The 17,234-nt window shown below is 36.5% G+C and overlaps 2 protein-coding genes across 2 annotated transcripts; both read left to right on the forward strand.

Annotated features, from left to right (window-relative positions):
- The first annotated feature begins 10,518 nt into the window (after window positions 1-10,518).
- Window positions 10,519-11,802, forward strand: LOC137955606 (transcription termination factor MTEF1, chloroplastic-like). The gene has a single exon (XM_068802621.1). The coding sequence runs from the start codon at window positions 10,579-10,581 to the stop codon at window positions 11,737-11,739; it is 1,161 nt and encodes a 386-aa protein (XP_068658722.1). The 5' UTR covers window positions 10,519-10,578; the 3' UTR covers window positions 11,740-11,802.
- Window positions 11,803-14,999: 3,197 nt separating this feature from the next.
- LOC137955605 (transcription termination factor MTERF8, chloroplastic-like) lies at window positions 15,000-17,181 on the forward strand. The gene has a single exon (XM_068802620.1). It carries the CDS (start codon window positions 15,124-15,126, stop codon window positions 16,291-16,293), a length of 1,170 nt encoding a protein of 389 aa, XP_068658721.1. The 5' UTR covers window positions 15,000-15,123; the 3' UTR covers window positions 16,294-17,181.
- Window positions 17,182-17,234: the final 53 nt, after the last annotated feature.

Raw genomic sequence — 17,234 nt, forward strand, 5'->3', positions numbered from 1 at the left:
ATGTTGCAGTCAATGGTGTATGAAAATAGGCCTTACGATATGCGATGGAATGAGAGAAAATCTGGTTTGAGTTGAAGCGAATTTGTGGAGACTTCTTTTGCATATAAAGGATTCTCGTAGGAGATTCGCTTCTTGCTGCTCTCGCCACTGATAAAAGATTTTCAGAAATGGGAGGATTCGACTTTGGTTCAGAAATACATTGGTTTGGTTTTGTTCAAAAACTGCGACCTGTTACTTCTTTAAAAGATTACTCCTGTTTCTTCCGTTAAAAAAACTATTCAAAGTTGATTGCTATACTTCAACTGATGCTCACATGGATGCCTCTAAACTTCACTGCTTTAGAAGATTCCAAACGTCATATTATGGTTGCATCAACCAAGGCCAATTATTCAGATCTCTCTTCATAATTCACGGATACATTTGTTACAAGAAATGAATATATGTACAGCACTTATCTCATCCAGAGTAAATACAGAGCTGATTTTCTGTATGCCTTCAAGAGGTAGAGTAATTGCCTGTATTCAGTGTTGTGCACAACAATGGCATAATTCAAACTGATTTGCAATAGAAAGAGCTGGATGTAAAACAAAATGTGTTAAAATTCTTCTAGAGTGATCTGTAAATTAAAATCTGGAAGAAGTATGTAAGAATGTAGGAGGAAGAAGAAGTGAATGAAAGAGAGAGAGAGGAAGAGATAAGAAAAAGTTGATATTTTTTGGAGTAATAGCTATGATGTTCTCTCTTTTGTTTTCTTTTATTAATCTTAAAAAAAAAAAGATTACATGATAGAAAATAGGAGAGATGAGTACTCTCCATTAGTACATATTAGGAAAGAAAAATTGGAGAAATGGGTTATCTATACTCCCCCTCAATGTGATGCAAAGATATTCGAGAGCTTCAACCTGCATGTAAAATCCATAAGGGGGGGTTAGTCAACTTGACGTAAGAGATGAACTTCAGCTGTATTACACAGTTCATCTTATGACGTGGTTAGTGAAGCACCAACGTTCAAGTCATGTAGATGACTAAAATGAATCTGAAAATTATCTCCACGGCTTAATTTCGGGAATCTGGATGAAGCGGGCACCGTGTTTTGAACCCTCGTTGAATTTTTTTTTCCGGTCTCTCTCCTGCACCCTCGCTCTCTCGGTCCCCTCCTTCCCTCCTTTCTTCTTCCTCTGAATTTTTTTTTCTCTCTCTCGGCCTTCATCTCCCTTCTCCCTCTCGCCGTTGTTACCCCTTTTGCTGCCGCCACACCTAATCTTCCCCCGCGCATCACCTTCTTTGCCTTTCGACGTCGTCGACTCGCCTCGTCATACCCCAGCCAGAGCAACTGCTCTAAAGCCTCTCCCATCGTTGTCACCCCCTTACCACCTCTTGCTACCATCATCAGATCAGCCAGCCACCGCTCTCGCTAGCGTAACACATAACCCCCCGGATACCTCTACGCCCTATCCCGCACAACGTGCGAACTCGCACGTGAAGTTTACACGTGCGATTTTTTTATAAAAAAAACTTGCAAATCCTATTCTCAGCCTGGTTTTTCTCTGGACGATGCAATTTCGTCTGCCTCTAGTACTGCTTTTCCTCAAGACGATGCAATAATATGTAAAAATATAGTGTGTTAAAGTTAACATTTGATCAATTTTTTTTTGTTTTTTTATAATTAATCATGTGCACAGTTAATTGGCTCAAGTAATTATTGTATTAATGTACAATAAATTGTAATAATTAAATAATATAATATATAATTTAATTAGTTAGTATATTAATATATTTTAATTATACATTAAATTACTTATTCGTGTTGTAATCATGTTTGTTTTACCTAATTTGGGGTTTAAGTATTATATTTTAATTAAGATACTATTATAAGTTACTCATTTTCTTGTTTTTGATATTTATCTCATTTTGGGGCACTAACATTAGAAAATGTTTTCCAGTGCACATGAACTCGTCCACACTAACACTAAGTTTGAAGTTGAATTTCATGTAGATGAATGAAATGAATTTGAAGTAGGAGATGAAAATGAACTTCAAATTTTAAGTTTGTTGACCAATCCCCATCATCCCCCCCCTCTAAATGTTAAATGTTAAAAAGTAAGAGCTTTAGTTGTCAACACATTTGCAACTTGGAGTTTCAAACAAATATAAGGTATATAAATATCCCAAAGACCAACCTTTATGAATAAAATGACGATCAATCTCAATATTCTTTGTCCCATCATATTGTACTAGGGTATTGACAATATTATTACATAACAATTTTAGAGGATGATTTTAAGATATACCTAAGTCGATTAATAAGACCTTTATCCAAAGTATCTTTGCAACTCCATTTGCTATTGCATGATATTTCACTTCTATTCTTAACCTTGCCACTATAGATTGTTTCTTTATCCTCTAAGACACAAAGTTGCTTCTCATGAAGCAATAAAAGCCACTAACAAACTGCTTGATTAGTTCAATTTTCATCTATCAAGACTTTGACAAACATATTAATGCTCTTGGAGAAAGTGAATCCAAACCAAGAGTACCTGTAAGATGACGTACATTCCACTCCCCATCTATAGAAACCACCCAACTAATCTCTTAAATCTATTCTTATCTAACAATGACTCATCTATAAGACACAATTTGTGTACTATTTCCAAACATCCCAACTTCTTTGAGAGTCTAATACATATTTTTTCGAACAAATGAATATTTCAAATTCCTTTCTACATTCTTTAATGCCAAGAAAATATTTTAAGTCACCCAAGTCATTTATTTTAAATTTCTTGGTTAGACTTATTCTCAATATCTACAATTTCCCCCTTTGCTTGTCCTTGTAACAATTATATCGTTACATGTACGAGTAAAACAACATTACTTTAATGATATCCTTGTTGAACCATGAAAAAAATTTCAAACACTCAAACCAAGCTTGAGGGAACTGTTTCAAACCATATAAAACTTTCTGAAGTCTACAAACTCTAGTTCCATCAACTATGAATCCTAGTGGATGAACCACATCTACTTTTTCCTCAAGATCACCATTGAGGAAGACATTCTTTACATCTAAGTGGTGTAAACTCTAATAAAAATTAATTCATAGTTAGAGACAACAAGACTTACACAATATTCAACTTCACTAGGTTTCATACCACACCTAGCTAGTAGATTTTGGATGTAAAAATTTGTTCTGTTTAGCAAGTTCATAAATTAAACCTCACATATATAAAATAAAGGAAACAATCTTAAACACATCTAGAAAATGCACCTTAAATCATGTCCTTAGCGACTATGTAACAAAGAGACTCTAGTTAGACTTTGTACTAATATTAGATTAGTAGTAACTCTGCGACGTGCAAAATAGACATCAACTTAAGGTTTGAAACACATATGTCTCCCTTTCCAAAAATAATAGAAAGAGAACCATTTGTAGTCCTAACCTTATTTTGACAAGAACAAAGAGAGTTTGCGGAGAATAAGGTAGAGATATTTGTCATGTGATCAATGCTTCTGAATCAATGACTTAAGAAAATGGAGTAGTAACATACAAGTAGAAGAAATAATACCTATCTGAACTAAAGCAGTGGAAGGAGATAACGTCTCTTCATTAAGTTTGGAGTACAGCTAACAAATATGGTCAATAGTATCACATGGGACAAAGGGCGAAGAAATACAACTACTTGAAGGAAATGAAATCGACACCTCCATGGTGTGAGCTTGAACTTACCCTCTCTTTTGTTTTGCCTTCTTGTTGTTAGTATACCCCTCCTTCAAATGGGGAAAAATTCACCAAATTGTTTTTGTTCATGTCCTCTGGCACCACAATGTGGACAAGCCTTTAGTGGTGGTTTGCTCAACCTTATCTAGGTTTGTACATAATGGGTTTGAGATGTGGAACTTATCTCAATAGAGCACATAACACGTAAACTCCCGCTAAATGGAGCACATGATACACAAAGTCCTACCCAATAGAGCATTCAATATACAATCTTCCAACAAAACATTAGGCCTCGGGCTATACAAATATCTTACTTTGATAACATGTAAAAATTCCTCAAGTAATTTATAAATTAAAATATGAAAGAAGTATGTAAGAAGAATAGGAAGAAGAAGAGGAAGTGCAAGAAAGAGCAAGAGTAGAAAAGATCAAGGAAAGTAACAACACAATATTCTCTCTTATTAATTTTAAATTAAAAAAAAATGATTAGAGAAGAGAAAATAGGAGAGATGCCTCTTGTCCATCATTACATGATTACAAGAGATGCCTCTTTTTGAAACCTAAGTAGCATGGTATGGAGAAAAGTTTCTGGAGTTACTGAAGACATATTAATCACGACATACTGTTCCTTTTGTGCAAGTTCTATTCAATCCATATGGGCATTGGGCGGTATCATTGCCAACTGTCTAGTAATAGTGTGAATAAAATTAAAGAGTATTGATGCAATTTCATACCTGACCTCCATATACAACTCCTTTTGAACTTCGTGTAATTACAACAACCGTTGTTTTCTTCTCAAAAGAACTCTCCCCAGAGTTTGATTGTACCGAGTCTCTAGCATGTGTTTGTCAAGGGAAAGAGACACTTAAGCATAAATGAGTTTACTACTATTGAGTTACAAGCTCTCCGTCAAGATTCATCATCTTTCATGACTTCATTGGTGGTAGAATTTGGATTGAAGGAGATTCTAATATTGTAATTAGGGAGTGTTTTAAGCCAATCAAACCCCTTGGTGTCATTGAGAGACTTTTCATGAGATCATGGATATTATTAGTGTTGAAATTTGTTAGTAGTCCTAGTCTAGTGGAATTTATAGGTTGAGATCTATTTTTAGCTAGTTAGCTTTTAGTACTATGGAGTTGTAATGGTCAGAGAAGTGGGTTAGAGGAGAAGTTAGAAGTTAACCGTCTTTTACTATTTTTGGTTGGTATATTGCATATATGAAGGCTATTGATTAATGAAAGGTCAAAGCAAAGTTTATTTCTCTTCCTTGTCTTGTTTGTAGTAACTTTATTTCTCCTTCTCTCTGATTTTATATTGGTGGTATTAGAGTTTACGTGAAGGAAAAAAATAGGAGAGAAAATCTGCAGAGTAAAAGAGAGAATTTCTCTCAACGTCAAATAACCTCTAAAACGTTTGTGCATTTTGTAATTCCTCGCTTTGATGATCATTATAATCATGGGAGCAAGTTGATGAAGAACTTCTTGAGGTCGAAAGAGTATTGGCAGGTTGTAGACACATGAGTGGCTGAACCAACAACATGCCTTCAATTGAGAGACATACAAAAAGTCGAATTGGATGCACTAAAGTTGAAGGATCCCAAACCGAAGAACTACCTTTTCCAAGCTATTAACCATTTGATCTTGGAAACCATTCTTTGCAAGCACACCTCCAAGTAGGGGTGGCATCGAGCCGAGCCAAGCCCGAACCTGCCTATGTTCGAGCCGAGCTTGATTTAAATATTTTGAACTCGGCTCGAGCCTAATAATTTTAACCGAGTTCGATTCGAGCTCGAGTTTCAACATTCATTTAAAAATTTTCAAAAAATACAATTCTCGAGTTCGTGCTCCAACATACATTTAAAACTTTTCAAAAAATAAATGTCAAATAAATTGTATATAAAATTATGCATACATTTTACATAAAATTGGGAATGACCTCTACTTAAAATTGGGTATAAGGGTGGCATCGAATCCAACTAAGTCCGAACCTAGTTTAACCCGAGCTTGATTTAAATATTTTGAACTCGAGCTCGACCGACCCTAGCCTCGAACCTAAACTTGTAATTGAACTCGAGCCTAATAATTTTAACCGAGTTCGAGCTTAACCTACATTTAATACTCTATATAAAATATATGTCAAATAAATTATATATAATATTATGCATACATTTTAAAAAAATAATGAGAGGGGAGGTTTAGGATTGAATTTCAATAATGGATTAGAACGCACCAATATTAATCTTTTTTACTCCAAATGTTGTCTAACTTATTTGTAATTTTTTTAATCTGGCCATACATTTACTATGGCTTCCTTAGTGCTTCTAGTTGAAAATTTATATTCTAGGAAAAACTAGAAATATTTTTTCTATGATACATATTTCATAAAAAAACCTTTAAATAAAATCCTATTACTATTAGTGACTTATTAGAAAATTATAAAAAATATTTTAAAATTTTCTTAGGAAAGTTAGGATAGGAAAGTTAGGACCTCTTATTGCCTCTTTTAGGGAAATAAATAAAAATTAATAATCAATCTAATATATTACTATACCTATTGATAATTTTTTAATCAAATAAAATATCAAACACAAAATTGCTATGAAAATTGCCTCATGCTAAAAGTATTACAATATCAACTGTCAAATACTTATTCAAAAATTTTCTATACGGTTTTCTAGCCCATCTTGGCAAGAAAATCTTACTTAGAAAATTATATGATTTTTTTAATAAGAATTTTCAATTACAAAAATGTTTACAAAAAACATGAGACACTAATAGTCTCTAGAAACTTATTTCTACTAAAATGTATTTTCAATTTCTTCAAGAGCCATGAGGAAGGAGAGTTTAAGATTTTTTTTCACTTTATGATCTCGCACGTACGAAATCATCATCAAGCAGGGGGGATAAGAACTGCCGAGACGAGGAACGACGCTGAGGGAAAAGCTTCCAGTGGCGTCGACGATCGTCGTGGATAACGGTTGAGATGGAGGCGGCGACAAAAACAAAGGCGAAGGCAGACGAGGGGGAAGAAATTGAGTGGCGGCCAGAGAATTAGAGGTGACGAAAAGGCAGAAGACGGCCGACAAGGCAGTTGTCGACGACGACAGAGGTGGCCATAGCAGCGGTCGGAGGGGCTCGACGATGACGAGGGGTGAAAGAATTTTTCCCCCTCGCTCCACTCGGCGCTCCGGTCTTGCTCCCTTGTCCCAAATCTCGCGTCGCTCGTTAAATTAACGAGTAGGCTAGCGAGCTTTCGAGCCGAACCTTGATTTGATCAAGCTCAGCTCATTTAAATGAGCCGATCCCGGATCTCGAACTCGGCTCGAGATTCGGGTATACCGAATCGAACTGAGCTAGAATCGAGCCAAGCTCATGTCGCTCACGAGCAAGCTCGGTTCGAAGCCACCCCTACCTCCAAGCACGTTTGGATTCTATGAAGAAGAAGTATCAGGGATCAACAAGGGCAAATAGGCTGCAATTTCAAGTACTTCGTACAGAGTTCGAAACAGTTCAAATGAAATCAGGTGAGTCGGTCATATACTATTTTTCACGTATAATGACAATTGTCAACAAGATGTGGATCCACGACAATAAGACAGAGGATGTCACCATAATTGAGAAGATTCTTTGATCCATGTCCCCAAAATTCAATTTTTTTGTTTGTTCTATTGAAGAATCTAGAGATATTGACAATCTTTCAATTGATGAGTTGGAAAGTTCTTTGTTGGTTCATCAATATAAAATTGTGTAGCAAAATAAGGAAGAACAAACTTTGTGGGCAGTAGCCAATCCAAAAGGCTTTGGTCATGGAAAAGGGAGATGGAAGGACAAGAATACACATCACAAAACAAATGAAATCAATGGTTCTGATTTCAAAAGAAAGGGTCGTGATAATCACCATTCAATTGGTTACAAACCAAAGTATGCAAACAAGTCAAATATTGAATGTTTTAGATGTCATAGGTATGGTCATTATAAGTCTGAATGTAGAGATAATATGAATAGAGATCATGGTGTAAAATCAAATTTTGTAGAGAAAGAAAAATAAATTTCTCTCCTAATGGCATGTCATGTGAAGGAAGAAAGCCATCAACACTTGTGGTGTTTAGATACTGACTGTAGCAATCATGTGTTGAGATAAATCAATGTTTTCAGATATGGATGAATCATTTCACAACACTGTGATATTTGGTGACAACTCTACAGTCTCTGTCATGGGCAAAGGAATGTAAAAATTCACATTAGAGAAAACTCAAATCAGATTATTACTAATGTTTTCTTTGTTTTAGATTTGAAAATCAACTTGCTTAGTATTGTTCAACTCCAAGAGAAGGGATATGTAATTTCTATCAAAGATGGAGTTTGTCACATGACTATACCGTTTGCGTTTTCTCCATCAAAAGTAGCTTCAATTTGTTGTTCGACATTATTTTCATCCCATATCTAGAACCTTTCTTCATCAAACATCACATCACGATTGATGACGATTTTCTTGGTGATAGGATGTATGTTTTCGAATGTTCACTAACACAAAAAAATATGCATTTCTCACCTTTGTCATCAAGCTTTCTTCTTTTCTGATATGGAATTGAACAAAAACAATATAACCAAAAATTCTAAAGTGTTCTACATTTGGTCTACGTCCATTCCAAGCTTCTTCAGGTGTCATGTTTTTAACAACAAATGTAGGGTTTCTGTCCAATACATAAGTGCTCCAATTGATCGGTTCAAGCCAAAAACTTCTTGGGATAATGCTTCTTGCCAAAATAATCCTCACCATATTTAAGATTGTATGATTCTTCCTCTTTGAAACGCCATGCTATTGTAGTGAATAAGATATTGTAAGTTGCTTTTGGATTCCATACTCCTCACAAAAATTTACAAATTCTTGTGAGTTGTATTCTCCACCACGATCACTAAGAAGGATCTTTATAGGCTTGCATGTTTATTTTTCGACCAACATCTTGAAAATTTTGAAAGCTAAAAAAGTTTCAGGAAATAAATCCAAGTTTTTCGACTATAATCATCAATGAACGTTTACCATCATTCGATGTTTGATTAATAGGCCCACATATATCAGAGTGAACAAGCTCCAACACCTTCTTTGCTCTCCAAGATTTTCCTTTTGGAAAATAATCTCAATATTGTTTGCCAACAACACATTCTTCACAAATTTGAGAAGGATTTTGAATTTTTAGAAGACCTGTCACCACGTCCTTCTGTTGTAGCGTTTTTAGACCTCCAAAATTTTGATGTCGATAGCAAAAATGCCATAGCCATGCCTTGTCCTTCAATCTCTTAGAGAAACATGATTGAGTGGTGTTGTCGAGATACAATAGAAACATCTGATTTGTCATCATGTTGACTTGAGCAATTAAGCCCAATTTTTCATCCTGAATGCGACAAACTCTATCTTTGATAGAAATCATATATCTCTTCTCTTGGAGTTGATCAACACTAAGCAAGTTGGTTTTAGATCTAGAACAAAGAAAACGTTAGTAATAATCTTATTTGAGTTTTATTTGGTGTGGATTTTTACATTTCTTTTGCCCATGACAGAAACTGTAGAGTTGTCACCAAATGTCACAGTGTTGCGAAATGATTCATTCAGATTTGAAAACATTGACTTATCTCTACACATATGATTGCTACATTCGATATCTAAAGACCACAAGTGTTGATTTCTTTCTTCCTTTTCTTGTCTTTAGTAGCTTTATTTCTCTTATTCTCTCTGATTTTACATTAGTGGTATCAAATCAAACTTTTATTTTAAGGGAGGGATTGTTGAAATATGTTAGTAATCCTAGTCTAGTGGAGTTTGCAGGTTGGGATCTATTTTTTAGTTAGTTAGTTTTCAGTATTATGGAGTTGTAGTAGTCAGAGAAGTGGGTAGAAGTTAATGGTCTTTTACTTTTTTTGGGTTGGTATATTGCCTATATAAAGGCTATTGATTAATGAAATGTCAAGCCAAGTTTATTTCTCTTCTTTGTATTGTCTTTAATAACTTTATTTCTTTTATTCTCTCTAATTTTATATCAATTAGTTCTTGTAATTATTTTTGGAGTCGTGTTTTTTGAGATTACTAACCATTTAACTTTTTTTAAGTGAAAAATATCCTTCTAATCTCTTGTTATGACAAAAAATCCCATTTCCTAGTTTTATTATCTTTACAAACTTCACCTTCCTAAAAAAACCACTTAAAGCAATGTTATAAAACTTGACGGAAGAGGTGGTCAGGTGTGATTTGACTTGGTTCAATCAGGTTTAATCACCAACTGGACATTATAATGATGTCCGTTCAGACGAGGAGAGTCCGATCTTAGTCTTTAAGAAGAGGGAGCATGGTTACAAAAACGGTTTGGTGAGAGCATCAACCAATTGATAAGGCATGAATAACTCGAAGATATAGAACTAGGTTCACCAATTGAACCAAACAATGTAGCCGAGTTACTCGGGTTTCGAGTGTTCTCCTCGGTATGTAAGACCCTTAGATATAGAACGAGGTTAAGTTAAATCCGGTTCAACTAGGCGGTCGGGTCCGCTTTATATAAGAGCTCCTGAGTGTCTATCCTCCGTTGCACAAAGAGGCAGTCTCCCCGTTTATAATTCTGCCTCTCCTTGTCTTTTGTCTTTGGCACGGTGAGAGTGAGACACCCCTTTTACATCTTCCGGTCTTTAACAGACTTCAGCAGGTCTGGCTTCTTCGCTACTCCCTTCTCCTGCTTCCTCTTGCCGCTGCATAAGCTATCGAAGGTTCAACCCTCAAGCTACTAATCACGTTTGTACAACAGCTTTATTTCGAAAAGAAAACACTGTAAGTCTCATTATTGGCTCCGTATTTTCCTTTTCGTGTGCTTCCTCAGCATGTTTCGATACTTGTCGAAAACAATAGTTCAAACCTGTAGGGCGAACCTGACAGCAGATATCCGCCTTCTCCGATGCCCGGCGCTTAAATCGTTTTGCACGATTACAGAACCGAGTGACTCTGAGTTTTGTTTACTAACGTACCTCAAAAAGTCATGCGGGTTCTCGCAACAAAGCGCCCTGTCAGTTTCCAAAGCTATCCAAAATAGAAAACTCAAAAGTCCAGACTCAGTCATTAAATTTCTGAAGGAGACTGGCTTTTCTCCATCGCAAATTACAAACATTATCACAAAACGTCCTCGTTTCCTTTTCTCCCGCGTCGAATATAGTTTTGCCCCCAAAATCAAAGTCCTTGAGGAAATGGGTTTGTCAAAACCTGAAATTCTGGAGCTTATTGCGACAGACCCGTTAATACTAGCCATCAATCTTGACAAGCGAATTAAGCCTTTGGTTGATTTTGTGCGATCTGTTTCAAGCTTAAACGAGTCAGTTATAAGCACGATTAAACGTTATTATCCTTTGTTTAGATCCAATTTGAAAAAAAATGTGGTGCCCAACGTGGATTTAATGAGAAAGTATGAAATTCCTGATCATCGTATTCTGGAATTTCTTACCACCAACCCGAGAGCTCTTATGGTGAATACCGATAGGTTTGAGAAAAATTTGAAAATTGTTGTGGGGATGGGATTCAGGCCATCTACCCATATATTTCTGGAGGCTGTGCGTGGAATGCTGACACTAAGTAAGTCAACATGGAAGGCCAAGTTGGAGGTCTACAAGAGTTGTGGTTGGTCAGAACAGGAGATAGACATGGCTTTCCGGAGACATCCTAGCACTCTTATGATATCAGAGGAAAAGATTAGGGCAGGCCTGGATTTCCTTGAGAAAGTGTTGGGCTTGGATCGATCATCGATTTGTGCAAATCCTATTATTTTGTTGCTTAGTCTGGAGAAGAGGATCATACCCAGATACAAGGTTCTGCTGGCACTGAGGTCAAGAGGTCTAGTTAAAAAGAAAGTGGAGGTTCTGAGAAACTTCATTATGCCGAAGACAAGATTTTATCAGAAGTATGTGGCAAGTTATAGGGAGGAGTTTCCTGAAATATTGGATGTTTATCAGGCAAGTGCAAATGTTTGGAACAACAAATTAATTGAGTCTTAGTATTTAATTGCTGATATCAGGAAAAAAATATAAGTAGTCCATGGAATACGTCTTGATGTGTCATGGTTTTGCTCTAATATTATGCATCCATTCATTTGGTTTAAGAGCTCTATTTTACTAATGAAAATTTAACTTTGTCAGCTTCACAATTCTCTGTACTTGAAAGAACTTAGCCCTGTGGTCATCCCGCTGTCTTTTTGTTATTTTTTGAACTCTGGTTCGGATGTTATTCACATTCTTCTGGAGTAATTTGCTGCGAAGATGTTTATCACAATTTAAAGTTGCTCCTCCAAGCTGTAGTTGTGGAGCACGAGGACTTAAAGGGTCAGTCTTTCAAAATTAAATGGTCCTATAGTTTTGCTTTTTGAAAAGTCAAATACTTCATTAGAAGATTAAGGGAATATTGAATGACCAAATCTAAATGATCATATGCTTTTTTGTAGAAGTTTTCTTGCTGCTTTCTGTGTTGCTTTTGTTTTCTATAATCTTTAGCTTAATGAAACTAGTATCTGGCTTTCTGGCTGAAATGGCTTTTAGTGACAAGTTTTTGTTTAATAACCTCAAGGAACTTCCAGGGGTCAGTGGTCAGTAGGCACTTTAATATCGGTTCTCTTCTATTTAGTCTTCCTACATTCTGCTTCATCACTTACTGGTTCTATTGATATGCTGCCTCTCTTTGAGTCTTTCCTCACTGTTTGCATCTAAGTTAATGATATAACACAGTTACTATAGTGTCAGTTTCAGTCTGAAGTTTGGTTAAAGTTTTGTGTAGGCTCTCACTGTCCTTGTTTGGCCTCAGGGCTTGGCAAATCTTTGATTTTTATTAGTTCGACTGAATTTGGCAGCTGAAGTTGCTTGCAGTGAGATGGATAATCCATTAGTAACCATGATTACTTGGCTGTGGCGTTCAGTGTTACCTTTTTAGCTGTTTGAACATGCCTGTGCTAATCGCTACCTAAAAAGTTTCTTGCATTAGAGATTTTTTCCGATGGTCATTGCCGAGATTCTTGATTCAGTTCCTCAAAATTTCTCTCCTGCTGCTGCTGTTGGGAGAATTAGCAATCTGAGGTTTCAGTTGGTGGGGACGTTTCTATGAACTGTTAGTATTACATTATTAGTGTCATGAGGGAAATACATGTCACAGTTCCAATTTTATTTATACATTATAGAATACAATAGGCAGAGTCAGAAGTCTTTGCGAGCACCACTCTTTGCTCTGCTTGGCGTAACAAAATGATTGAAACACAATTTTGTTATACTTCTACACCAACTCTGAAAATTGATGCTTTTCAAGCAAAATGAAATGGAGTTTCTATAAAATTGAATTCTAATGTTGCGACAACCAGTCATTGAAGTGTCATCAGCTCTTTATATATGTCACTATCTCCGGTGTTTCCTTCCTTATACTTGTTATAAACTTCTCCAGGAATTTCTTCTCCTTCAATTGCAGTATCGATAACAAACGAAGACTTCTCTTTGTCAAGTCCTTTGACTGCAAAATCTGCAGAACAGAACATCTAGGATCAATTTTTTTCTCCAAGCTAAGCGCAAGAAGAAGCAGACGGTTCAAACGCACAATCTTTCACAAATCACTCCGTCAAGTTTTCTGATTTTCTTCTCGGAGTTGGCCATGGAGAAAGGTTCTACTTTGATTGTTGCTGAGATGTCATCACCGGACCAACCCACGCTTCTAAAAGCCTCGAGTTTCCTTTCCAGCTTGATGTATTATTGGTTATTGATACACGAAGAGCTCTAATAAACGTCATTCCTGAAGGGGTGAAGCCCGTTTCTTTAAGGGGGGGTTAGTCCACAATGAAGTGGAATGAATTCCCCCCGTATTACCTAGTTCATAAAAAAATGGCGTTAGTGTAGAAAGACTTGAATTGAAGTGAGATTACACCATTTCATTCGCTTAGGCAATAACGGGGGAAAGTTGTTTCCCACCTATTTTGCGAATCATCAGTTTTTCACGTGCGACGCACGTTGCTTCGGTCCCCCCCCCCCAGCTATTCTGCTCTCCCTCTCCTCGATCTCTGCTCCCTCCGCGATCCTTCAACAAAGTGTTTTTTTTCTCCTCCCTCTTCCCCCACCCCCGTCGGCAGTCCTCCCTCTCCTTTCCCTCTTGACCCCGTCGCAGAGCACGGGAGGTCGAGCCTCTGTCGCAGAGCCCCTCGGCCTCTTGACTTCTCTTTTCTCTCGGCCTCCCTATTTTCTCCCTCTCAGTGTACTATCGGAGCGTCGCCTCCGTTGCCGTTGTCCGCATCGTCACCGTTACCGTTGCCCATTGGCCCGTTGTTGAGGAAGACGAAGACAATGTTTAATTTTTCCTAAGTTAGGAAAAATTAAACCATCGTCATAATTGGTTTAATTATCCAATTAATTAAACCATTAGTTTTTTATTTTTTTGTTAATATATTATTAATTAATAATATGTAAAATATATATTATGTTATTGATAAATTAATATATTTATTTATTTATTATGTATTTTTTATTTTGTATTAAAATAGTGAGTTTTAATGTTAAACTATATATTATGTTATTACAAAATAATTTATTTATTTATTATATTCACTTATGTTATTTTTAATTAATTAATTTATTTTAAATAATTTATTCTAGTCATACGTAATTAGTATATTAATTTATAATAAACTGTAATCATTAATTGATTTAATTATCCAATTGTTATCATTAATTAAACCATTAGGTTTATTTATTATGTTCTCTTGTGTTAGTTTTTAATTTTTTTATTAATTTTGTATAATTTATTCTAGTCACACGTAATTATTGTTTTCATCTATAATAAATTATAATCATTAAGTAATATAATATAAAATTTTTATTAATTAAGATATTAATATATTCTAATACTTCACGTTAAATCACTTATAAGTATAATAAGTATATTTATTTTTGTTAATTATATGTTTAAGTATATATTTTATTTAAGCATATTATAAAATATTATTTATTCTTTTCTTTATATCATATTTTTCATTTGGGGGCACTAACACTGGAATCTGTTTTCTCCTCGAGTTGAAGTTAAATCAATTTATTTTACTTTAATTTAATTCTTCAATTCAAGTTTATTGTGAACTAATCCCTAAAACAGTATTATTGAGGCTGGGATCTCCCGTTAGCACGGCAGGTCCACTATAATCGACAGTGTGAGAGGTCACACTTCTCCTCAGGACGCCTGGATCACCAGAGACGATCTTTGCGACGCATGGGCGTGAAAGGCCCAAACGCCGCAAAAAGTCAAATTTAGGTTTCAACGCCGCAAGAAGTTAAATTTAGGTTTCACCGATCAAGCTGCTCGGCCGGGGCCTTCTAACTTCCGGTGAGTGAAAGAACCGAAAACTCTACTTACACAGCGGTACGATGCTCTCACTTCTTTGTTGTAGACTTCTCCGAACCAGCAATGGGGACTCCGCAACCCATCTTTCTATGCTTCACAACCAGTGTTTCAAACCTTTTTCAAGCGTTGCGAACTCCAGATCACAGCCATCTCTTACGCTTAAATACCTTCTAAATTCATGTGGGTTCTCACCTGAGGAAGCCCTCCAGGCATCCAAAAGCATAAAACTGGTGAATACATCAGGCCCAGACTCCATTTTGCAGTGTCTGAAAAACTATGGCTTCACACAGACCCACATTCAACGCCTCATTTCTTCCTGGCCTAGAGTCCTCTTTGCCAAAGTGCCCACCCTGCAACCGAAACTTCAATTCGTTCGAGAGTTTGGAGTTTCTGACTCAGATCTTCCTGACTTACTTGTTCAGAACCGTTACTCGCTTGTTGGATGCCTAAAGACCCAAGTCGTGCCTTCTTTTCAGTTTCTTAAGGGCTTTCTTCATACCCCTGAGAATGTTGTAAAAGCCTTAAAGCGATCCAGATGGCTTCTTACTACCGGCCTCGAAAAGAAAATGCTTCCTAATATTAATCTCATGAAGGAACGCGGAGTGACTACTTCGAGAATTGCTCTGATGATCATGAACCAACCTAGAATTTTGACGCAGAGGATAGAAACTTTAGAGGAAACCATCCGTAGAGTTGAAAAACTGGGATTCAAGGGCGGTTCGCCTTTCTTTCTGTTGGCTGTACATGCTATTAGTTCGATGAGTAAATCAACTTGGGAAACAAAATTTGAGCTCTTCAAGAGGTTAGGGTGGTCCGAAGAGCAAATCCTTGTTGGGTTCAGGAGAATGCCCGTTTTTCTAACATGTTCAGAGAAGAAGATAAAGCAAGGGATGGATTACTTTGTTAACCAGCTCAACTTAACACCCGAGGATATTTCTAAAAATCCGAAGCTTTTAATGTATAGTATGGAGAAAAGGATTCTTCCCCGGTCTAGAGTGTGGAAGATTTTGAGATCTGAAGATCTGATGAAGGGGAAAGAACTGATTCGTATGTTGCTTGTTAGTGATATTGATTTCTTGGAGAAGTATGTGCACAAGTATGATGATGAAATTCCTAAGTTGATGAAGGTTTTTAAGGGGGAGCTAGAATTTGCCTGGTTAACTTCGTCGAAAGCCAAGGTAGAGGTTTGTTAAGTAGCAGTCTCATGTTGTCTCGATCAGTCTTTCGTCTTCTGCCTTTGATTGGTAATATATTCTTGTCATATTGGGTTTTTCTATTCTGTGGCTCAGCTTTGATGGTGGATGTAACCCAGTTCAGCTAAACGACTGGAATAGTTTTTGGTCTATATAGCAGTTATACCATCAGGTTCCTTGCGCTACACTTTTCTTTACTCTGATTCTACCATTTTTGTTCTTCTATGAGAAATTTTACTAGCCAAACTTCCTTACTGTTTGCGTTTGGAGGACACTGCTCCGATTCTTTTGGCCGGGGTTATATGCTGTCCTATCACACTCCCCTTTAAGTAAATGAGTTGCAGCTGTGGACGGCATAACTTGGCTTATCACAGGGTGTGGTGCTGTTGCGGTGTGAAATAGTAGGCGATTTCAGATTTGTCGATCCGGGCATCTGATTGTTCTGAGATAGAACTCGTAATCGGACAGTTCAAGATTGCACATGACGGGTGAATTTCAAAATCCGAATCTGAACCACTTCAGTGGATACAAAAGGCATTGAAGAAAGGGCAGATTACAAGTGAATGCTACGTTTGGTTTTTCTGCAGGCTTTCTCACTGAAGGGTGATTAGATTTTTCTTCTCCTAATTGACAGACAGCTCGTGGTTGAGAGCCCAATCGGGTGTGGTGAAATTATGATCCGAAGAATCATGTTAGTGTTACCTTGTTATTTGGATTTTAACCCCTTCATGCCAATCTTTATCTTAAACAATCTTCATGGTCTTCGGTTTTTGGTAGGATGGTAAGGACCAACATGCTCCTCCTACTCGGGCTTTGGCAGTTTTTTTTTTATTGAAAAATGTTGATACAGAGATGTAATCAGAAAAGTCAACAAGCCTTCAGGCTGGATAAGTTCATTTTTTAATGCTATTGAATATTTTGAGTAATGAACTTCACTCGTC

The sequence above is a fragment of the Aristolochia californica genome, unplaced genomic scaffold, assembly GCF_029961685.1.
Source record: "Aristolochia californica isolate CCGP_79_NKW_82.1479 unplaced genomic scaffold, dmAriCali1.0.hap1 SCAF_2, whole genome shotgun sequence".
Classification (NCBI taxonomy): Eukaryota; Viridiplantae; Streptophyta; class Magnoliopsida; order Piperales; family Aristolochiaceae; genus Aristolochia; species Aristolochia californica.

Coding starts and splice junctions, on each gene's coding strand:
- LOC137955606 (XM_068802621.1), top strand. CDS start 10,579: ATGTTTCGATACTTGTCGAAAACAATAGTTCAAACCTGTAGGGCGAAC.
- LOC137955605 (XM_068802620.1), top strand. CDS start 15,124: ATGCTCTCACTTCTTTGTTGTAGACTTCTCCGAACCAGCAATGGGGAC.